We start from the raw sequence: 25,558 nt of genomic DNA, 5'->3' as shown, positions 1-25,558 counted from the left end.
AGCTACTTTCACTGTGGATTTTACTGTAGAAGTGGATAAATCTACTTCTATGACGTATATTTTGTGATATATATTTCTGTCGTATAAGAGCGATTCTGTTCAATTTTGTACATATTACACAATATGTTCGCGTGGATATGTTACGTTGTATATACGAACTGTTACAGTCTCGCATGATACGATATTGGAACAAATATCCTGCATTGTTATAGATTTTCTTAGTAACCTACATACAGGCGACTTGAAGGTGCTTTATAAGTGTCCATCCATTCTTATGCCAGAATAGACGCTCCGGCAGAATAATTTCTGGAAGACTAACGGTTGACAATAAAGACTGACATGTAACCCACTTCTTGACTGCAATAACATTTTTGGGAAAATGAATTGTTCATAAAGATATTCATCGAATATATTACGAAATGCAATCTCAATATCTCGCAACGAAGAACATTCGAGAGATTGCATTCAAAGTGCTAGGTGACGTAAAATTTGAATATATGAGATATATCCATCGCTTGATTCGCAGACTGAATTATATCAAAGTTTGATAGTGTTGAAATTCTATCCCGATACAATGAACACAATAACATACTTTATTGAAAGAATTTATCGCTGGAGCGAATCATGCAAATCCATCAAATCTTGATACTTTGAATAAGCTGTTAAAAAAATATAACGATATAATGAATTAATATTAGCCAACCAATGTGAAGATCTTTCTGCTGCATATTATTTATTTTAAAATATAACTATTATTATCTCGAAATATTACATTAAAAAATTGATTTTGTTGAAGCATCTAAAAATTTAGATATAGGTATGAAAATTATTTTGTTGAACCATCAAAATAATTACATAGAACGTTTGAACTTGTTGCTAGAATGTCAATGCTTTTTGCAACATTGCTCATTATGCTTGAGATTTCTATTTTATTATTGTAATTATTTGAATCATCCAACAAAATTATTTTCAGATTTGTATTTAGCTAAATTTTTAGATATTTCAGTAAAATCGTTCTCTCCGTTTGTGTATGTGTATATATATATATATATAAATATAAGAGAATATATATATATAAATTATCACACTAATTACACTAGGAAAAAAAATTTAGTGCCTCTAGCAAAATTATTTAGTTGAGGCATTTTTAATTTTGCAAAAGCAAATTTATATAAACAAAGTTTATACAACAAAATAATGAGTTGCTTTTGAAAAATAATTTCTCTGCTTCGTAAATAACAAAAATATTTGTTCATACCAACTAAATAATTTAGTTTGTATAAAATTTACAATGTTCAATACATTTTAATTAAAAATTTTTGTTCGGTATATTTTGACCAAATTTTTGTTGTTACAGCAAAATTTATTCATAGAATAAATTTATAAAACAAAACATTTTTCCTAGTAACGGTATATTTCCTTAAAAAGTAAAGCTTATCCTGCGAGCTCTATTTTTGTCGTCTCATGCATTTTTTTATATCAAATTTTCAATTACTGCACAACAACACGTATTGGCAAACATTCAAGGAAAAAGCTTGCGGAAATTCGCTCTGGTTTTATTAGGCCGCAGTATATCAATTTGGAATACCTTTAGCACGCCGTGTTATTCCGCAAGTATACAAGCTAAATCTGATTAACAGACGTCGCGTCGAGGAGACGCGCCTTTTGGAAAATGGCCAGCCAGTTACCGGTATGGAATTTCACGACCCTATCTGACGCTTGATTCACACAAATACATGAAACATCATTCTGTTGGCTGGTGTCCTAACCATGAGTTATGGATAACGACGCGGATCGTTATTCTCCCAGAATTATTATTATTCCTGCTTGATTATCGGATGTTATTTGAGAATATATATGTACATATATAGAACAATCTGGATTCTATTTTGAGACCACGCGACTCCTAACAGGATTCTTATGTTAGATTATAACAGAAAGTACGATAATTATGTAAACGCGGTAATTATGCTAAATCAATGCGTGAATTAATAAGAATATCATAACGAGATCAAGGTAAAGATTTACGTCATTGTAGAAAAACATATGTTAGGATTTTGTAGTTTGATCATATACAAATAAAGATTTGTCATTTGTGTAGAAAATTTTATTGTGAGTAACAGTATAGTGGAATGTCATTGCATCATCTCTAAAATATTTTTAAATATAACTGTGACATTTATTACTATATTGATTCTCTATAATGTAAAATATGTATGAATAGACTTTGGCCACATAAACTAGTTTTATTTAAAAATAAAACGTATCTATTTTGCAATTATTATTTTTTTAGCGGAATTTATATTTAATTCAAACTTTTTTTGAGCTTATGGATATTGGTTTCAAATTGACGACTGTGTGACGAATTAATGAACAAATTTTAAATATTTATTTCAAAGTATTGGACATATTTATTCGAGCAGGTAAAACAATAATGAAATATCAATTGATTTAGATAGGAAAAATATAATATTTTTAATAAAACATTTATTAATATTTTTCGACGACCATAAGGTTTTATTTTTTGAATTTGTTTTAGACGTATTGTCTAATCTACTGCACTGAAAAAAAAATTATTAAATTTTAATACTTACTTCTTTGAACAGTATTATTGTAAGTAAACATTTATTTACAGTAAATAAATTTTACTGAATAAAAAAGATAATTAAATTATTTTGTTAAATTGTTAATCAATTTAACTGGTGATATTACTGCGTAGTGTAGTAGAATTAGCATTTCAAGACCGAAAAATCATCGGCGCGCGTTTCTGGGGACTACATATATTGTAAGTTCACACAAGAATCATACAAGCATTTAAGATCTAGGTAGATTGTTTAAGGCTTTGATTTTTATAGTTTGTGTTACACACACACACACACACACACACACACATACGGCCCTATAATATATTATATTGATAATCAAATGATTTTTGTATCAAATAAATACATGTTCATAATCAATATTCACTTATTAATAAATATTTATTTAGAATTATTAGTAAATATTTGCTTAAAATTATTCAAATATTTGTTAAAATTCAGTAATTTTTTCAGTGTGTGCTTAACGTTAGCACTTGAAAATTACCAGTACATAAAATTGTTTGAGTTGATTTCTTTGGAATTTTAAGGAAATTTTAATGAAAAATTTAAAGGAAGTAGTTGAAATGAATCAAAATTTTATTGAAGCATATGTATGATTTAACGTGCAATTTTGAGAGAAAGTTAACGATAGTTTCTCCTTGAAAAGCAAGATTGGAAACTTTCAAGCTGTACATAATCGCGAAGTTTGTCAGCTGTGTATTAGAAATTTATATGCTGTGCTGCTTGTTATTTAGAATGAAAACGACGAAAGTTTCGCGAACTCTGTTAACATTCATTAAATAATTTTCACTTGATATCATGTACTTGGCACGTAATCTGTATTATGGCAGTCTCACATAATGCCAGTGGCATTATGTGGTTCTTCTAAATTCCTTGAATTTGTATTATTAATTTTGTTCATCATGAAACATCAATTTGATGAAACGATGATCATATAAGTATGATATGCATTTTTATAATTGTTATACATTATTTTGTAATTATTTTGCATTGATATAGGCATTTGAATGATCAAAATTCAAATTTCTGCGGTTCGCGACAGTACTGTCCACCGGATAATCAGATATTATTCAGCGAATATTGCGTTTCATATTTCGCTTGCTCGTCAGTTTGTCAGAACGGTAGTTATCTGCCCTTAAAGCAACACGATTATGTATTTTAACCTTGTTTGCATTTCAAAATCCGTTTTTATACTTGCTTACGTAATCACAATATTTGGCTATCGGTTTCCTTTATTGCATTATCTGTCACCTATTGATTTATTATCAATTATACAGATGAATTCTCTTATATATGTAGATCAATTGCCATATTCAATATAATTTCATTACGTTGTTATATCAGGTTCGTTTCGTGCAATAGTCAATCCGTGGCAATTAATTTATTATTTGGTATTAAATTGTCGAGCATGCATTACTATATATCATGCAAAGTGAATATTCTGCAAAACAGAAAAGATATAATTTACACGGTAATTTATATGCGACGATAATTCTGTAGCATTCAAAATTATATATATAACAAATATTTATATTGATACTTTTTTCACACTTTCTTTAAATTTACATAATATTCTTGTATATAACTTTAAAAGTTTTTGTAATTAAGGCGCGATAACTGATGCACAATATTCTTTTCTTATATTTTCTTCTAGCAACCGAATCAGTCATATTGGTCAGAAAAAATAACTATCGCGGTAACTATTTGCTGCTCTGACGCATATAAAAGAAATTGTTGAATGGTTCGCGCGCCGCGGTCGCATAAAGAAAATATGATTTACACGGTGAAAGGGGAATGCTTTTCGCTGTATGCATTGACTGGGTTCACTGGCTAACATTAAACGAGCATTTCTGCAATTTCAGTCGTATATTACACAAAAAGGCCTCCAGTAGGTATATTGAAACATCGAAAAAGATCGATGAAAGAAGCATTCAGTGATGATTAAATGATGAATATATTCAGTGATTATAAAACTAATTAATATTTTATGTTATTAATTAAAAATTTGTTTAATCAGTAACATGGTATTGCTAATTGGCAGCGTTGTTAAAATAATATTACTATAAATGTTTAACATATATACATAACTATAAATATACAAAACTTATTGTGAAATCAATCTTGATATCAATATTGAAGCCATAACAATATTGAAATTTGCAATTTTATTGAAAACAAAAGCATCCGGTTAATTATTCGTTTGATAGTTCATTTTTCATTTGTACAGTTTTTGAAAAGCGATTTTCCATCACATTTTTTTTCAAGAAAAAAATCAGTTTCCAAGTAATAAAAAGTTGATGATTACAAAAATTTAACAAAAATATAAAATTTCAAATATGCTATTTCATGTGCTTCCTCTTCTATTCTATTTCTCCAAAAATCGAAAATGTAAATCGTATCGCCGGAGACGAGTTCAATAAAAAAAGAGAAGACAATCAATAGAAAGCCGGAAATGTGAATGCAGAATAGTGCGACTGCTGCTCGAAGAAACGTTTGTTGGATGTAATAATTTTTATATAAAATTCCGAAATTTTATTTCTAAAGAAAAAGAAAAGAAAAAGTAATGCCATCGTATTCGGTTTCGGAAATATGATGTTTTAGTCAAGTTTTATTGCTTATTGCATATATTTTGTAAAGCAAAGAGAAAAACGGAGAGAAAAACAAATATCACTGTCTCCTTTATTTATGTTTTTTTTCGAATTTTACTGCATAAGGTTCTTCATATTTTAAAGTTCATAGAAACTAAATTTCTTCTCTCGACAATTCAATAATAAAGAAAACACGACTAAAGATTCTTTACAAGAGAGATTCCTCATGAGAGGGAAACGTGAATCTCGAGAGCACGAGGTACTTATTCTTCAAAGCATCTTACACACATACGGCTGATACTAAAATTTCAAATTTTGAGTTTGCAGTTGGACATGATTGCACGGTTATCCGCTCACAATTTATCGGAATTTATTGCCGCTCGTGTCTGACCCGCGACGAGATGAAAAGTCGCCCGCTTGTCCAGAAATTCATGGAACGTCGTTCTCATATATTTTTACGCTCGTCAGTTCTTTCGATGACTCCATCCGTGACACATATCAAGAACCTGGTGGCTTCCATGTTTACCATTCACTGTTTAAAAAGAATTATGATGAACATTTTTAGGATACAGCATGACTGTCCTTTGCCAGTAGCACTGTTGAGAGTTTACTCGGACTTTATTTGGATAGATCGAGATTGTTTATTTTCGGTTTACAACGTCAACTTTATAAAAGCATTCTTATATTCTAACGTAAACGTCGTAAATCGATGACATACGGCAGATATATGAAATTTAATTTTGTCCCTAAATCATTTTCCTCGTGATATTATCTCTCAGATGTGTATATTGCGCGATTATATGCTTTTCTTAGAAAAGATGGTGGGAGGAAACGCGTAATGTAAATTTTCGAAAATCCTGTCTCTTTCCTTTCTGAAGTAGAATGAGTTATGACAATGTTGCTGCGTATACACCAGCGTGTGTACGACGAAAATGGAATTCTACCTCTCATATAATCTACGAACCTTCCCCGCGCAACAGATATTACAGTGATAACGTATTTCTTGATAAAACGTATTTTTGCGTATTTGAAATGTTGCGTTTTTGCTATTCTCTCAAAGAACCAACAAGCTTCATTTTATACCGCAATATTTTATTATCGTGTGAAGAAATAAAGAGAATGTTTTTCTTCTCTTTGACCACTGAATATTTTTTCTCATAGTCAGCGAAATATAATTAAATCATTACAACGGAAATTTATTTCTCTTCTCACTACGGAAGAAGGATTTATACTTATGCTTGTTTTTATTTCCGGAAAAAAAACCGCATCGAAGAAAGCAAAAATATTAATAAAACGAAAATGATTTTAAATAATTTTCAATGTTAATTTATGTAAGTAAATTTATTTTATGGAACATTATTAATTTTTTGTCGGTATGTGGAATTTTGCTCTTTCCGTCAATAACCTGAATTTTTTAGCTTTAATGCAGATTTTTATATTGTACCAGACTGTAAAAATCTAAAAAAAATTCTTGCACTTGTGAAAGCTTTAATGAGTTTTTACTATTATAGAAGTCCGATTGTGTTTTTACTTAGTTTTTACAAATTTAAATTTATCAGAATTGATTGAAATTTATCTGAATTAAAATATCGATTGTCCCCCCTCCCTTTTCGAAGTACAACTTAATAAAACTTTTATATTTTACTTGTATAGTTATGCATTCATATATCAATCAAATAGCATTTATTCTGTTTAAATTTATTTAAACTGCTATTTTAAATGACATGGAAAAAGCGGCACTTTTTATTTATTAACACTTGATAATCGTGATTATAGATTCTGACATTCAGTAACTGATATAAAGTTGTTTTTTAAATAAATTAATGCGGTCGTAACAGAGAAAATCATCAGTATTTCCTATAACTTATGACCTTTCTGATATTTATAGAGAATATATAACTTGATTATTATATGTATATATAATTATAAATTTGCCTACATAATTCTATACGAAATGATTTCTATTAAAATATATTCTATATTTTTTAACGTATAGAGTATTAAATTTATAATTCTCATCCCTATAAATTCGCGTGATATTCACAAAGATGTTTCATCATATATTCAATTATAAATTATAAGAATTTTTTTATAATATACAGCTGTACGAATAAATTATTCTTCAAATTTTGCAACATGATAATATAATTAATCCACATATTTTGTGTGTCTCAATTTAATTAATTTAACCACACGTTGACGAACTTTTCTTGAGATATCATTTATTCTCACCTTCTTTAATTAATTGTAAGTATTTTGTATTACTACATACCTCATTTGATTTATGTAATTAATTATTAGGGGTACAAATAAGTTCGTGCGGTTTTGAAAGAGATGGCGTAACTACTTTCATTCCACCGTTCCGTATTTCTAAGTATGCGTTGGATAGCTGTCATTAGTAGGTATTAAGTTCAGTATGTGTCATTTGTTCGAATTGTAAACAACAATATTTTTACTTCGTCAAATATGTCGAACTTTGTACCAAATAAAGTGTTTTTGCGGGGAGTTTTACTGCATTACTTCAATATGAAGAAAAGTGCTGCCGAAAGTCATCGTATTTTAGTGGAAGTTTATGGTGACCATGCTCTATCTGAGCGAACGTGTCAGAAGTGGTTTGCACGGTTTAAGAGTGGTGACTTTGACTTGGAAGACCAAGAGCGTGCCGGATGTCCAAGAAAGTTTGAAGACGCAGAATTAGAGGCATTACTCGATGAAGATCCATGTCAAACGCAAGAAGAGCTTGCATTATCATTGGAAGTGACTCTGATTACATTGTAACCAGTTTTTCACAATAAAGCCCCAAATTTCGAGAAAAAACCGCACGAACTTATTTGTACCCCTAATAGAATTACTTGTAATTTTTTATTCCAGAAATATGCATATTTCAACATAATCAGTGTAATAATCATTATTATCATAACAGTGGAATATGTATCTCGCGCGCGCTAATTATTTTGTATTAAGTAATGAACTTTTGCATAGGCAGTTGTGTGATGTTTCTGACTGTGATTCGCGACGTTTAATTTTAGATCGAGATTCCTATCCGCACGTTGCAATTAATATGATATCCAAGAATAGGAAATTATTTAGAATATTTTATTCCCAGAAGTAATTTAAAACAAATTGTTATAATTACATCATAATTAATTTATTAATTTTTGATACATACTTATTTAATATTGACGTATCGAATATCTTGATTAATCGCAAGAATGCATTAATAATATAGTATAATGTATCGTAATATTATCTTTTATACAATTTTATCCAATTAGAACTTAAACAAATTGAAATATTATATCCAAAAGTATTGAAGTACGAGTTTATAATTATCTGATGACTATAATTATATTAAGTTAATTGCGTACACATTTATGTGCGATCTTTTGATGTACTGCCAGAATGCGATAATAATAAAGTTCTCTGCAATAGCCATCTTTATATTATATAATTATCTCATGATAACATAAATAAATTGAAAGCTATAAGATTTTGAGCTATAATATAATATAATTATCAGAGTGTTTATTATTATCTATTTTATTTTTTAATGGTACAATTTATTTACTATTTTTGACGTCGAACAAGCAACGTTGATTAGTAATTATTTAATGGCAATGTTTACATTATTTTCAAGATTTTATTTTCTCATTGCAAAAGTCATTCGCGATAATTTGACTGGAAGGTGAAACGGATAACTGCCAAAATTATTCAGTTTCCACGATATTATTCTCGAAGGAATAACGTAATTTTCTCTCGCGAGAGAGATAGGAGAAAAGCAAGAAGTGAATAATGATTGCTGATTACGTATCATCGCGAGTTCTCCTCGCGTACGTACGTTATACACAATTTTCAAGAAATATATTTCCTTTACTGGGGCACGATGAACGCAGGAAACATCATTACGGAAACGAGAAGGAAGTACACGAACTAAATCTGGAGCGATATCGTTCTTGGCTCCTTTTCCAAGTAATGATCGATTGCGACACATGTAATTTTTTGAAGGGTGCTTTTCAGTGAAAAGTAAAATTAATCGTAACGGATGAAATAGTGCAGACTTGAGTATTTTGAAGTCTCCAACTTACACAGTTTTTATCGATTATCCAAAAATCAACAAATGACTTTATTTTGATTTCTTAACGTCAAAAAAAAAACAATCAAATTTTGTAACCGAAAATCATTTTGACTTTCATAACGTCAAAATAAAGTTACTTTTTCTTGACTTGGTGTAATCCACGGGTTTGAGAGATTGATAAACGATATAATCTGTCGAGTTTATACATCGTTGTACGTATATTCTAGATTGAGGGAGGTACATGTAACATTATCGTAGATATTTGCCTAATGTTGTACCTGGAGATATTATTAATTATATGTCTACACGCAGGAGGATGTGGGCTTAAAATCTGTCTGATGCAAAATCCTCTATAATCCTCTATATCTTGCATATTATACATGCAAGTTTATGTGCACAATATAGTCATTAATAGTATAAAATAAGTAATCGCGATCGCTTTACGTCACCCCGGTAATACCTGGAATTTACTAAAAAATGAAAAATGACCGTATTAACCTACACACGCTATCGATTGTTGGGGATTTAAAATAATAGGTTCGAGATAATATTCGAGATAATATAACGTATGTAACCGTTAGATATGTGGAGCTAAAAATCGAAAACATGCTTAATCATGAAGCAAACGAGCGAGAGGAAAATGGTCCAGATATATTCCACTGATATACGCTCTCGTGGGAATGAGAAGGGATAAAATTCAACATATGAGATAAGTCGACATGGCATATGATATTCGTAGTTAAATCCAATTTAGCTAAAACTGGATATTTATTTGAAATTGCGCCAGTGCAATTTCAAACAAATAAATAAGAGGCTGTTGTACGATCAATAAATAAATGAAATTAAAAATACGTAGTGTTTCTATAGTAGAAATTAGGACAAACTGCTGCCATTTACAGCATTCAAATTTACGTTGGTAACACTGATGTTGTTAAGTTTACTACTACTTCTACTACTATAGTGTAAAATAGATGACTGACTAAAAATAGAACATGTCATTATTCATTATTTAGTATTCATTATTTATTATAAATTATAATTTTGACTTGAACAGTGACTCACTCTATGATTCACATGTCTGTGTGATTCACATGTGTGTGAGTATAATTAATAAACAATGGTTACTCATGCACATGGCTATTGACATAGCTATTCATTTTTAATTTCAAAGATGACGAAGTGAACAATCTAATTAATTAGTGTATAGAAGTTTATGAATACGAGACTAGCTTAAGTTTTAGGCACATATAGCTGTGTTTGTTTAAATGAGTATGGTATGGTTAGAAGTAATACTTTTCAACAAGTCTCATGTAAACGTATACTACCAGCGCTAAATAATGAGGCAAACATAGAGGATAACTTCAAATACGTGAATTTTTGCAATTCGCTTGTATCTTATAATTGTTGTAGCTTATGTATATGGTGGATTTCGGAAATCAATCAAAAATCGTGACCTCATTGTCCTAATTCTTATTATAGGAATATCGTAGCCTCTTTGATGATTAACGTTAAAGTTTCAACATAATCCTTTGTCACTCGCCGATTGAATGTTTGTTTCGCATATACTACTAAGATGACTTGGAATCCGTTTACGATCGAGCTTGCGAACGCGTCCGAGAAGCCCCGCAATTGTCTCTCAACAAATAGAGATATATTTCTGCGTATTGACGCGCAATTCGTTTGCTTTTATTTCTAGAGCACCGAAAAGTGCAGTTTATTTAAACGTCATAAACCATGGCGCAATTTTACGCAAAGCGATATATTATTTTTTGTCGTAAAAGAAATGTGAGTTTATTAAATTAAAGTGAAATCGTGCACAGAGCGCGTTTTGAATTATTTTTTTTTTCTTTAATCCTCGATTTGATGATTTTTGCGTATCCCTGGACGAAATGCGCGTCAATGAATGCATGTGTCTGTGTCTGTTGTATATATTTAGTGTATACGTACGTATGAGCGTGGAAATATAATCACTTTAGCGTTGTTACGCTTGCATGCAACTTACTGCAAAGCGAAGTAGACGCTGACTTTTGAAATAATTCGTAGTAAGGCCCGAACCTTCTGATACACGAGTGGAATAATGAAACGTCAATGATGACTGTGTCTTTTCTTTCAATTGCAGCCATGGCGAGGACCTCATCGTTACACCCTTCGCACAGATTCTTGCTTCTCTACGCTCGGTCAGGAATAATTTCTTGTCACTCACGAATGTACCGACGAACAAGTAAGTAAATTAATACTATAGTACAAATCTAGATCAATAAAATAAACAACACAAAGATAATGTAAATAATGACAAAACGCGGATTTTATGTCTAATAATATATTTATTTTTTCGGAATATTAATATTCTATTTATTAACTAGATAATCAGTTTAATGTACTGATATTAAAAACATTTCATATAAATGATGCTACTGCATCTTTATAAATCTTTATTGGAGATTTTTTGCTGAAAAATAAATAGATTAATCTGTTGCTTATTATTATTTTAAATAGATAAGTACAGACTACACATATAAACTAAATGACTCACTCTGTCAATTTTATATGTGATTGAAAGAGATAAAAGTACATTTGAATCAATATGGTCCCATATATGTATGTGTGTCTATTGTGAGTGTGTCAGATAACCTGAGTGTATCACGTAAAAAGCATTACTTTAGTCATAAGAAAAATTATAAAGTCTAAGATACAATTGAAAAGTACATTTCAACGTAACAGAAACCGTGTATTCTGGTATACGGTTTCTGATAGTGATAAGTTAGAATTTTATTATTCCTTATTTCTGTTGTCGACGCTTTATAAATTCAATCTCAAGTTTTACATGAAAATATCCCTCATAGTGATTTTCTTTTTAAATTACATAGTATTTATTCATTGTTCGTTATTTATTATTTATTATTCATTATTTATTATTCATTATTTAGTATTCATTATTTATTATAAATTATAATTTTGACTTGAGCAGTGACTCACTCTATAGTTCACATGTCTGTGTGATTCACATGTGTGTGAATATAATTAATAAACAATACTCATGCACATGGCTACTCATTTTTAATTTCAAAGATGACGACGAAGTGAACAATCTAGCTAGTTAGTGTATAGAAGTTTATGAATACGAGACTAGCTTAAGTTTTAATTCACTTACCTCTTATTGTTTTTGCAGATCACGAAGAAGTAGTGGCCAACAGGGCAGTAGTACGCCACAGCCACGGATTTTGGCGCCAGGAGGTAAAAAATAATATGATATTACAATTCGATTTGTGTCATTATTCCCGGATGAATCTTTTTGCACAAAATATTAGCATTTCATTTTAAGCGCTTTATTTTTCATTTATTAATTTGATTTAATACACTCGAGTACAACAATTAGTTCCTTTTTTATTTACATTAATGTACAGAAAATTTTGTTAGCTTTCTCTAAATGGAATTTAATGATTATCGTTATATCAGCAATCGAATAATTATTATGATAATTTCTATTTAGTTTTCTCTTCATTGATGTTATTGGAGCAATGTCGTGTGTGATCCTTTTATATACTTATTAAACATCAATTCCCATTTTATATGACATCCCTCAGAGATTTTTTATCTATATAAACCGAAACTTAGGCTCTTTCTTTTTTACGAAACTTTATTTTATCTCTTCATTAATATTATACGAAATTGTAACTTTCTCTTAATTCTAAAAGATTATATCTACTCTTTTTTTCTGACAAGAATTATATATTCCCTATTTCTGGATCACTTATTAGCTATTCATTGTATATCTGTGTATAATTTATTAAATGAAATCATAAGACTCGTATACAATTCCATCTATTTTCTCGTAAAAAATACATTCGTTATTATGATCGCTGAATGTGTGTTCTTTGCGGAATTCTCATTTTCTTTTCATTTATAAATTATTCTTTATTGGAAATACTATTTATTTACTATAAAACCTTAAAATATCTCTCACATCATATATTTTTTGAAGTATTTTTATTAACCTTTGAAAGTACGAAGATAAATAAAAAATTCCGAAGCGCTTTAATCTCAATCAAATTCGAATTTATCTTTTCAGTAGATAAACTTTTTCAACGCTAACTTATTGCTTGTTAGGATAAGAAAGGAAGAAAGTGAAAGGTTACATTCGATAACACTAAATTTATTTCTTCGGATTTTTCAGAGGAGCCCTTCATGAAGCTGGCTGTAGAAACGATAGAGGAACTAGACTGGTGCTTAGACCAGTTGGAAACTATTCAGACTCATCGATCCGTGTCGGACATGGCATCTTTGAAGGTACGATCTTATCCGTTTATTATTTCTTCCTTTTCTATACTCTTTCGCAACATGTTCTCTCAACGTTTCATTTCTATATCTCACAAATCTCAAAGAGGTTATGTCTCGCGTTATAGCCGTCCATGTACAGAATATCTCGCGAGGAATCCGTCTTTAGAAATGCGTTATTCAAATGGTTTTAAGCAAGCAAAGTCAGGCGAATGCGATTCTATCGAAAAGATCGCAATATTCTTTGAATAAATTCTTTTGTATTCTTAAATAAATTTTTCCCTAAAAGACAGTCACTGAAAAGGAAAAACTATATCTATACATTTACGAAGCCAAAAATTGAAAGAAATACATTTTCTTGTTTGAAATTATTTAAAATATTTAAGATTAATCTTAAATATATTTCCAGACGATACGCACATTTAAAAGACGTTGTTATGATGTCTCTTAAATATCTGTTATCTTAAACGTATATGTTTAAAAGATATTTTTATGATATTTTTTTAGACATGTATCATCTGAGATTTTTTCATAGAATATATAAATTAAAATTTTTTACACATTTTTCAATTAATTTAGTAGGTATATATAGTTATTTCTAAATTTAATTATTATATAATATTTCAATTTAATGTAAAAAGAAATTTGCGTCATGAGTGCATTATACATTTTTTTTTACTTTACGTACATAATGATAATTAATAACGTAGAGAGAGAAGTGTCTTGTGTTGCGATAGTGTTACTTAGCTATGCAAAGAAATGTTGACATTTTATAAATAAATAAATTCAGCATTATATGCACTATCGATCTGATTTCTAATCTTCATTTGATTTTACGAAAGAAATAGAATATAATTTTGTTCTGCAACATTTGCGCACTAACGCAAAATTTATTATACAAAATTATTTGATTATATGAGCAACTTTATGTACTAATTACACAATTGCTAAGACAGAATCTAAACTATCTTTACTTAGATCATAAATTCTTGTACAGGCAAGAATTAAAATTTAAATATTATATTTATTTCCTGATGGATAATAGACACTTATCATATACAACAAAAACATTAATTTCTTAATGATTCTGCTCGACAATCTAACCGTGCAATTTCCGCATTGATCGTTAATTGTTTGCGTTCCGGTCGAAGAATTTGCAATTTCCACAAACGTGTTGGTACAATCGGCGTGAAAACAAGATCATTTGAGTGCGAACGCAACCAATTTATTTCCCCCTTGAGCTACAAGTGACAACAAAGAGAATTCAGCGATTTTATATTAGCGACTACACTGTATAATTGTACAACACGGAATGTGAGAGAAAATGGAAATCTAACCGTGAAAATTGGCAAGAGGAGAATTATTTTCTTTCAAGCTTGCGTTTTATTGAAACGGCTTTCAAGGCCACGAAAAATTTCCCGATAAAATGAAATTTTGTACGAAACTTTTCTCATTTATCTCATGCAGACTGGAAGTCGTCCTTGCATGAATATTCTTTTATGCATTCAGAATATTTATTGCATCGAGGTTTGACGTATTTTGAATCTTATTTCTTTCCGTCACATGCAAGAAGTCAGCGATGAAAGTGTAAAGAATATTGGTCTTAGTTATTGTGTGAACATTTTTTTCAGAAGGATCTTTTTGAGACTCCTTATCAAACAGTTTTAGCTTTCCAATCAAGAGCCAACGTGTAATTAAACTTCCTTAACGATAATTAAGTAAAAAGGTGGATTGTTAAAATTTAAAGCAAATATGACGTTGTAATTTTTCTTGATTTACTGTGATAAAAATGTTGTTTATCTTTTCGGTTCAATTTTGCTTTTTTTCACCAACATTGAACAATATTTTTAAACGTTATTTTTATATTTTGATTGACCCGGAAACGCCACGTGTAGCTCCGTGTATATAGGTGTTCAGTTAACTCGAATTCTTTTTAGAGCGTTTATTAGAAAATTAAAACAGAAATAACATCTTAAAAGAGTAAAACGTAAATAACTGCGTAAGTATTTTACCTGTTGATTACAAAATCTACCGTCAATATCTAAGATGATTCATTCGTAAAAAGATTTCAGTATTCTTACTATTACTTATTATCTTTATAAAGCGAATATAATATCGACTTAACGTAACATAATTGAAAGGGCTGAAAACTCCATTTTTCCATAGTTGTCATTATTCTCAGTGATGGAGAAGTTATTAAAAATATTAAAAATTTCCCGCCTTTGAGTTTTTTCGTGGTTCTTTAATCGCTCTAATTTAGTGAAATTTCATGAAATTTAGTCGTGAATTTTCTGTTGTTCTTCATAATTTCCATTATTTACGATAAAGTGTAAATAGTTATACATATATAACGAGCTTTGTAGGCTCTTTAAACTCATTAGAAACTACTTACGGTACTTATAAGCATTAGAATTAAGAAAGAAGCGAAAAATGTTAACGATAAATATTATAAATGAATACTATCTTTAATAATATAATGTGTGGAAAATAATGGCGTAATTTTTTTTACATATTTGTAGAAAATAATTGATTTTTTTTTCATTTCTATTGTTTATATCTGTTATCAAAAGTTCTTTAGTGTTATTTTTTTATCAAGTAACTTATTCGAATTGTTCGTATAAGAGCGTATTATTAAAAAAAATTTTTGAATGTAATTATAAGCTTGTTTTTTACATGGAAATATAAAATGTAACAAAATACACTACAATACTTCTTCTTTCAGTTTCGCTCATTATTGTGGTCTTTCTTTTCCTAAACTAAATATCTCATATTTATTCTCATCTTATGAATTATTTATTTGTATAACTCAAACGATATGGCGACCTGCGTACCATTTTCAGTTGTCATTCTGTTACGTTTGTAATCCAAAACTAACGTGCATAACTTTTTGACATTACGTCAACTCTATACTTTCTTCTCATTAATAAAGAAACGTCATCTACTTATTCTAAGTACGTATGACTCACGTAAAAATCCCGATTCCTTGTTTGCCGATATGACATTCACGTAAATGTGCTCTGAAAGCAAGATGACATGTATATTAGTTTAGCGAAAAGGAAACGCAGATAAATTAAGGTAATTCTTATTGAGATAGAGAAAACTTGTATAATTTCTTATTCAGAATTGAAATTAAGTATTCCATAAAAAGATAAATGTTAAAAAATTAAAATACTAAAAAAATAAACATGTTTTACATTAATTGCCAATTGTTTGTCATTATTATAACGGAGGAAAATAATGTTAAGTGTACGTCAAGCTAAAGTGCTTTTGAAAAATTCTGACATGCTATTAACTAGTAATAAGGAAGAGAACGATTTTTAAAAATTGTTTATTTTTACAAAATTCTTTTTCTTTGGTTTATGATGTGCGACGTTGAATTGCTTTTATGACTGAAAATTGCGTCAATTCATCCTGCTGCTGCTTTCAACTCTTGTTGAAAAAAATTGAACTACGGCGTTGCTTCATTTGTTGAGCTATAATATCTTTAACTTTATAATTTTATTATTTTATTCATGTTTTTACGCGGAAAGATTGTTATGTTACGTCTATTTAGTAAATCGCAAGAACGACTATTCGAAACATTTTGAATAATTAGTTTTAAAATGTCACATGTATATGTGAAATTGAAAAGTGGAAGCTGCATTTCTCGAAAATAATGGAATCCTTGACACGTTTAACTTATTTACAGCGACATTTTCATTAACCTTGTCAATTCTAATTTAAGCAAATATTTCAAACAATAATATCGCGTTTGTACTATGTCCTCGTGACTAATTTTGACCACTTAGCGATGATTTTTTTAAACAAATAACATAACGATAATTTCCATAATATATTTTAATTTTTCTTTAATATTCGATGGTTTCAATGAAATTTATGTGTAGTTCGTTTTTATCAAATATTGCTTAATCGTATTTTCACGATTTTTATATAAGATTTATAAAAAAAAATACATTGGAATTGAAAATATAAGTTTTGACGGAAATTTGAGATTGTAAATTAAATTAGAAATAATATTGATTATTCAAAATTATACAAAATTATAAATACTAAATAGTGTATAATAAATAATACGATATGAAGGAATAATAATTAATCTATTTAAAAAAAATACACGTACTTTTGTACTTCTAATGTTATTTATTTGTAATAGTTTCAGTTTCATAAATTTTTCTAATAGTATAAAAAATTATTTGAATCTCCTTTCAAATTGACGAATTCATTTTTGAGCTTTTTCTTCTGTATACGTCTTCTTTTTCATCTTTCACTCGTTTTATTATACTCGTTATATCCTCCAGGTCACGTTTCTCGTCATACAAACGCACCTTGACCTAACTACGTAAAGGAATCAATGCTCATATTCTTTTTATTTTCTATTAAGGCAGGGATCCGCGAGTCGTTAATACCGAACAGGGCTGTTACTCTACGGGATAGAATTTTTTGTTTATCAGCACTTCGTCCAAAATTGTTTGTATCATCAAAAGCGGATGCGATAAATTAAACGTCGAGATTTCATCCGGGATTTATACGGGAAGCATGGCGCACGTGACCGAGTCATTGAGACTGCGTTTTAATTATACACAGAGGCCGATTTCTCGTGTGAATCGACGGGAAATGGTGCCGCGCAATGCGTTCGTGTGTAAATTTATCGGTTCCGTGAGGCTGGCGCTGGATAGAATCATTTCAGCCGTAATTTATTCCATTGTGCGTAATCGACAAAATCTGCGGATATTATAACCGTATATTAAAAATCAAACGACATTGCGCTTGTTATTTGTTTAATATCATGATATAATGATGAGAAACACATTTGAGAAACATAAACTTGAGAATTTTATCTTATTTTCAGTATCATGCGAATATAAAGCGACGAAAAGCAAAATCTTTTCCGCGTTCTTTGTTGAAGTCGCCGTTTAGACTGTTCAATAGTACACTTATGAAAATAAAATCTCCGGAGCTTCGGTGCAGTTTTGTTAGATAGGATTTAGGACTTCTCCGTCGATATCGCTTACGAGAATCGCCAAAATCGTGCTCGGAGCTACATTCGATTTACTTAAGAATTTCGAAGCAGCATCTATACGCCATGCTGAAATACATTCTCTTCGACAGATTTACGCCGACTTATTTATATGTCTGGAATGGAAAACGTTTACGATTTGTTTTCACACTTTGCACACATGCAGCTCCGAAAATCCGCCGAGGTAGTGATCGTCGAGCAACCAGAAAATAGCGATTTCGTGGATTTCACGTATCTATTTATGTACTATTTCATCCCTTCTCTGAAGCTCGACGACTGAAATTTTCATGATTTGCATTTACCGCAACGCGTATGATTATATTCATAATGATGATACCCTTTGGCTGTCGTAGAGTAGTTTACTCCAGTTTGATGATAATCGCGCGGAAAAGTCAACATAAAAATGAATTTTATCTCATGCTTAGTATGCATATTCGAATATTCCGAAACTGTCAGTTTTCTTTCAAGAAAAAGGTAAGATTTATGACGATATTATATGCATATGAACATTTTGACATTTATGCTTTGCTCAAACTCATTGGACGAAGATTTTACGAGAAAGAAAACAGTGGATTCACCAAGAGCATTCCTTTGGGAAAGATGCCCTTGTGAGCATCGTTGCTCCTCAAAGAAAATCGATACTTCGAATTAATTGACCTACATTAGTAGTAGCGAGAACTCGTGACCTCATCGTTAAGCTCGATGCGACTAACCGATCAGTTATATTATATTTGCGATATAGCATGCCACAACTAATAATAGAATTAACATTTAACATACACAAATGAACACGGTTCAATGAACATATGTATATTCAAAGCGTTGAATCTGTTTTATAGAAGTTATAAAAGCTAAAGTTATAAGTATAAAAGCTGTTCCCCTTTAATCTCTTATTATAGTTATTATATATAATTAAGGACAGTCTTGAGATATTTATTCTCAATAATTAATTTTTATTTACTTGTTTGTAAAGCTTATTTCTTATTTAATAATTTACTTAACATGTTTCCGATTAAATATGCTTCTCATTTTATAAGTTATTATATTTGAATTTAAAAGAATCTACTCTTATTATTTTATTTCATAACTCTGTGATGAATAATTTTCTGCAGCGGAACCATCTTTAATACATTACTACTTCTTTATTAAAATGCTGCTATAACCGTTGCGAATATTCTGCTATATGAACGCTAAAGCAAACTAGGAAATTTTCCATCGATCGAACTCCGGCATTAATCTACCTTTCTCATTTTCAAAATGCTAGTGTCAAACATTTATTCATTTAAACGTTTTTTCGCACTCAATTTCGCCCGTGAAACGATTCGAACCAATTATCGCCATCCATGGTCCGTTGCGCAAAAAGTCTGTCTTGCTCGTTTTATTTTCATCATTTATCGCTCGGATGTGGTGTGTAAAGAGTTCACTGGAAAAAAACTAGTATTGACTTGCTCAAGTCGAAACCTAAACGGAGTTGTGTATAGTTAGATTATTAGCACAATGTTCGTACCTACTATATACATATTCGCCATGAAAACGCTTGTTCAAAATTCAAAGCTTCGGGAATAATTCCGTCATGACAACAAAGCTCATACGAAATAAATAGTAGGATTGTGAGAAGGAAAATGTAACGATGAATCATTGCCCGACAATCACGTGCTTTGTGTTGTTCCAATTGTTAACGCGCGAACGGATGAATTTGCGATCTTTTCGCTGACGCACGATAACAGATGTGAGTCCGAAGAAATTATGGCGTTAACAGCATCGATCGTTTCGAGAGGAAGATCCAATAAATGAGACGCTATCATGCCGTTTAACCTTTTCTCCATAGGTTCAAGGGAATCTCCGTATCGCCGAGAGCGATCGTGTATCATGCGTGCCGCGCGTGATTGTCCAACGTAAATAAATTGCTGATCTCCCACGAAAATACTTTTGCAGCGATGATGCGCGAATCCGTCGAGATCTTAATAATTCGCAAAAATAAATATCGCTCGCGTGACAATATTCTCGATCGAAGATATTCCATTGTAATTGAGCCTATCAATTGTTTTCAGCCTTTACCTTGAGCTTATGATATTCTTTGAATGCAATTTGTTAACCAATTCAAGATATTTTTTTAGCTTGATTGAGCTTGTGAATTGCTTGATTGTTGCAAGTGAAATTAAATAAAAATTACTATATCAATTCTTTAATCTGATACCAATTTTAACATACAATACATATAAATCTGAACGAGACTAATTTCATAACATGCGTGTAAAATCGTCTCTTCAAAGAGACACACGCGTTTACCTGGTTCTACATTAGTTGCAAGTTCATCCCAAGCTTGTGTTGCGATTAATATATAATAGAAACAGTTTTAAGGACACAGTTTCTCGTAAACGCGAAATTAAGATGTTATCATCGTGACGTGTTTCTGAATTGTATGAAGTTCTTGCTTAACCGACGTCATGTCAGTAGACATGTAATTCACATTTCCGTATGTACTTACTTCCATATTATTGAATTCACCGCTCACACATTTCCCTTGCAGGACTTATGTATTGTCTATGCTCATATTGTATGCGCATTGTAATTGTTAACTTGCCAAATTCATACGTTATTCTTAATTTATTAAGAAGCAAGTAACAATACTCAATATAAAATAACGAGTGGATGCAATAAACGTATCTGAATAAGAGCATTTTCGGATAGTTTAGTTATCCAGAATAACTAGAATTCGGATTTTAATGCTGTTTTCTTTCATTCCAAGCGCCGCGAGAAATATCGTTTATACATACTATTACAGGTGTAAGACTTAGTTTCTACGCGCGTTGTCGTGTGTTATGACGTGCATCAAACACGCGCATTAATTTGAAATATTTGAAATTATTTGAAATTATTTTATGACTTATAAGTTAATTTGACAAGCTATTATATAATGTATCGAAATTCGATTAAAGTTAGCTGATTGAGAATTCATTATAACACGACGCCTAGTGGAGTAGACGTTATCACACTAACAATTGGAAATTGCGTTTGCGTTCGCGTTTGCATCCCTTGACCAATCAAAACAAAACTGTTAATCAGCAGATCTTTTTCGATTTGGTTAAATTGATTAAATAAAAGACGCTCGTTTTATTTTCAAAATGAACAAAATGAGAATTATTAGAACGGTTTTGAATATTTCTTGTCTGAATACTTTTTTAAAACGTGATCTGTCAAAATTAATTACAAATCTTGAAGATTGTTAGAGATAGCTATATTTAATTTTAAAAATTTCTGCACAATTCATTCGCAAAATTTTCCGTACGTACATTTCATACATAACATATGCTTATTGGAAACTCTATTCTTCGAAAATTGGAAACGACAGGAGTCGCGTATTTAATTCTTAACAATTCTTCTACGTATTTTAAATTCATAGTTTGAAGAAGGAAGTTAGGATTAATCGGATGATCAATTCGTTTTTCTTACGACCGATTGTAGATTAATTCTTATTACCAATGTAGATTAACTTTAATCTAGATTTAACTTACTTTTTATTTCTTTCTAATTCTAAAAATTAGGAAAACATGAAGATTAAATTAAACCGAGATATGGGTCTACATTAATAAAAATAGACATTATGAATGTTATTACTTTCTGTCTGATAATCTTGAAAGTATAAGTTCGATTTTTAGAAATATCTTTTTATGAAAATGATGAAATAGATAAATGTTAGAACAAAAGATTTCGAAAAGAATTATGTTATTTGACATAACTATAATTAAGAATTGCAAAATAATTCTTCATCAATCCCCCATTTATCCGTTTATTTCAGTTTTTTAGTTATATTTTCATAACATATTTTGTAACAGAAATCTTGTGCTATTTTTTATTAATTCAGGTTTTGCAAAAAGTTATTTTCTCTCTCTCTCTCTCTCTCTCTCTCTCTCTCTCTCTCTCTCTTTCTCTCGATGTGGACCGAAATCTCTAATATTGACGTCTCGCCAGGAGACATAACTTGGCGCCATAGTGCTCCGTATACAAACTTATTTCTTCAATGTGAAACTTATTTGTTTTCAACATAAAATATTTTCAATAATTGTACCTTTCATGCTCCGTTACAATTTAGTTTAGTCTATAAATTAAATAAAATATAAATCGAAGATTTATTCTTAAAGGTCTTTTTCTTTTATTATTAATATTTATATTTCAATAATTGGCGATATTTTTCTAATAATTGCTTTTATTAAAGAAAAATATTTGTATAACAGATCCCGTTCATAATTGAAAAATCATTGAAAAAATAGTTTTGTATAGGTAATACAATATTTACATATATTTATATAGCAAATAGAAACAATTTTGATATAAACTTTGAACGTGAAAACCGCTGTGAGTAAGGGATCTGATTGGGATTCTGATTTCATTTGATTACGTGCAATACGGCCGAAGAGTCGATTAAAAAAACGCCACAGATGCACACACTTATCCATATGCTTCGCTCTTATGCAAATGTTAGGTTTAAACTGTTTTTGTTATTATGATCTGTTGCGGCAGTTGTATTAACTAATTGTCACGTATCGTCTATGCATTGTAGTCTTATTATGCAATATAATATTATAAAGATAGCTTAAACGTATACATCATATCGATAGACAATCTTTGTGAATATACTGTTATTAAAAAAAATACCGCTTATGTTTCTTACAACATCGTATGCAAAACAATATGTGTTCAGCGGCAATAAGCCTCGTGATAATAATATATGATAATCCTATGATAACGTATCGTAAGAGGCATCATCACGAAATTCATCAAACGTATTGCAATTTGCACGTAGAATCGAGTGTGGAACTTTTAGTATTACTTAATAATACTAAAAAAAGTTGAAGTTGCCGAAATCGATCAGAGATATTCTCTTACATCTTTGCAAGTGCTATTTACATACGTCAGATGTAACTAGGAGAAAAGGAGAAATATAAATTCGCGTACCGTGTAAGAAACGACCGTATTTAAAGTTACATTTTAAAAGCAAATTGTACTATCATATCATCGTTTAAATAAGTGATATGAATTTGGACGCACTAAATCGCTCTTGTCTTGTTAATCTCTATTCAAACTAAATTGTTAATAACAAATGAAATTATTAATAAATCTTTTTTTTAATAAAATGCATTGAAAATGTAATATTTCAGATGGAAATTAAATTATAATAATACAAAAAGCATATTTTATAAATTTGTAAATTTTCTTCCAGATATTTTTACGAATTTAATATCCTTTGTATTTGATTGCATTTGACGTTCATATATTAAAATAATATAAAACTGCATTTTTCTTTATAATTTATTTATCATTCAATATTTTAATTTTCAACATTTTCAATATTTTTATTAAAATGTGTTTTGAAAAAATACATCATATCACATCATATCTCAATTTTTTTTCAAACTGCTGTTTAATAATATTCCGATAAAACGGAATATTTCATTGTCGAGACATCAAAAATATCGAATTTAGATAATTATCGTGAATAATTGTCCGCGAATATTATTGATGACAATAATTATTAAAAATCAATATCGTAAAAACGACGCAATTTCCATTTGTTAAACTGAGAAACCGCAAAAAAATTGCTAAGTAGATCGTATAATTTATGAATTGAATGAGGGTGTACAATTCTATCACAAATTTGCGTTTTTTTTACTCGGTTTTTTGTCATTCGAGAAAAATATTTTGTTTGCTGAGATTGTTAATGCGAGCGCACGGAGAGTTTAAGACTTGATTTATGATCCTATGAGACGCATTCGGTGTAATTTGTTGAAATGTCGATAAAGTTGTTTACGTTATCGTGTGTACATCTAGATTCCGCCTTTTGCTTTGTTTCCGATATTTTGGTACAGGAATGCGAGCCGTCTCGTATTGCGTCGTTTTGACGAGCCATTAGCCAAACAAGTGGCGTCCGCTTTCGATCAAAGAAGAATGCCTGACAGGTGTGGAAAAAAATTCACGGAAAATAAATTGCGCTTGCTTCCCTGAAGCAAGAAATTATTTTCCCTGTCGCATATGAGAGGCCGGATGAGGCCACTCGTTCATTGTTGATCGGAAATTGCTCATTCGCTAAGTGATTGCGAGGTAATTTGCGAGATCGTAAAAAGAACAGTTAAATGATGGGGAGCACATTAAATTTGGCTATAAAGCCTTTCTGAGTCTAATCCTTTAGAAAAATAACTCGCTTCGTATCTCATCGATATCTTTCTTGAATGCAATTTTTATCAAAATATTTTTAATACCTGTTTCTACTAATGTAAATTAACTTGTGGACTAAATTCGATTTAACTTATTTTTTATCCCTTTCTAGTTCTAAAAATTAGAAAAAATAAGGGTATAATTTAATCCAAATTAAAGTTAATTTACATTGAACATAAAGAACATATCCGTTATTTTCGTGATGAATCTTATACGAATTTCCAATTTTATGCATGAAAGCATGTTGAAATCATTTTAGATAACCGAGTCATCAGTTTCTAGACATCATTATCATAAAAGACTTTTACAGACCAGAGATAAGGGGAGCAGCAAATACTCGGTAAATGACGTAAATGCAATTTGACGTATTCGGGGAGAAATTTTCATTAGCAAATACGAGCGTGGTACGCTCATCCCGGAAAGAGATCATTATGATTAGTGATTATCTTTATGGTACATCGGTTTATTGCGATCATCTGCGTTTTCAGTGCGAATGCAGATGATCACAATACTCTTACACCAAGCGAGGATATGTGTGCAGCTTTGATGTTGAAAACTACGCTTATGATACATTCATGTTTCTGAAGCTCGACTATTATCGTATATTAAATATCATCTGCGAGATGCATCACTGATTGCATTATCAGATCAGAAATGATCAAATAATGCTAAACGATGACGTCTAATTTATATGACGTTATTTATCTTAATTATAATATTTTTGCGTACAGTATACACCAAGTATGAAAATTGAATCGCTCATATTAAGTCACATCGCTCTTGCAGA

At 30.3% G+C, this 25,558-nt stretch overlaps 1 protein-coding gene and 1 long non-coding RNA gene across 13 annotated transcripts in view; one reads left to right on the top strand and one right to left on the bottom strand.

Moving 5' to 3' along the window:
• The window catches only part of dnc (phosphodiesterase dunce), a 350,732-nt gene that overhangs the window by 286,459 nt on the left and 38,715 nt on the right, over positions 1-25,558 (top strand). For all 12 annotated transcript variants that reach the window (XM_087409475.1, XM_087409484.1, XM_087409480.1 and 9 more), the window contains 3 exons: positions 11,386-11,487; positions 12,436-12,500; positions 13,441-13,553. In XM_087409475.1, coding sequence (XP_087265601.1) covers positions 11,386-11,487; positions 12,436-12,500; positions 13,441-13,553 — 280 coding nt within the window. The remainder of the gene's footprint in view (positions 1-11,385; positions 11,488-12,435; positions 12,501-13,440; positions 13,554-25,558) is intronic.
• Positions 4,752-9,819, bottom strand: LOC147910949 (uncharacterized). The gene is made up of 2 exons (XR_015546186.1): positions 8,029-9,819; positions 4,752-7,463 (listed from the first exon to the last, which is right to left on the bottom strand). It is a non-coding gene; the product is annotated as an uncharacterized LOC147910949 (long non-coding RNA).

The sequence above is a fragment of the Acromyrmex echinatior genome, chromosome 1 (genome assembly GCF_024713525.1).
Source record: "Acromyrmex echinatior isolate Ae372 chromosome 1, ASM2471352v2, whole genome shotgun sequence".
Taxonomy (NCBI): Eukaryota; Metazoa; Arthropoda; class Insecta; order Hymenoptera; family Formicidae; genus Acromyrmex; species Acromyrmex echinatior.
Note: the sequence above shows the minus strand (reverse complement) of the source record. Positions and strands in the feature narration are given on the sequence as shown.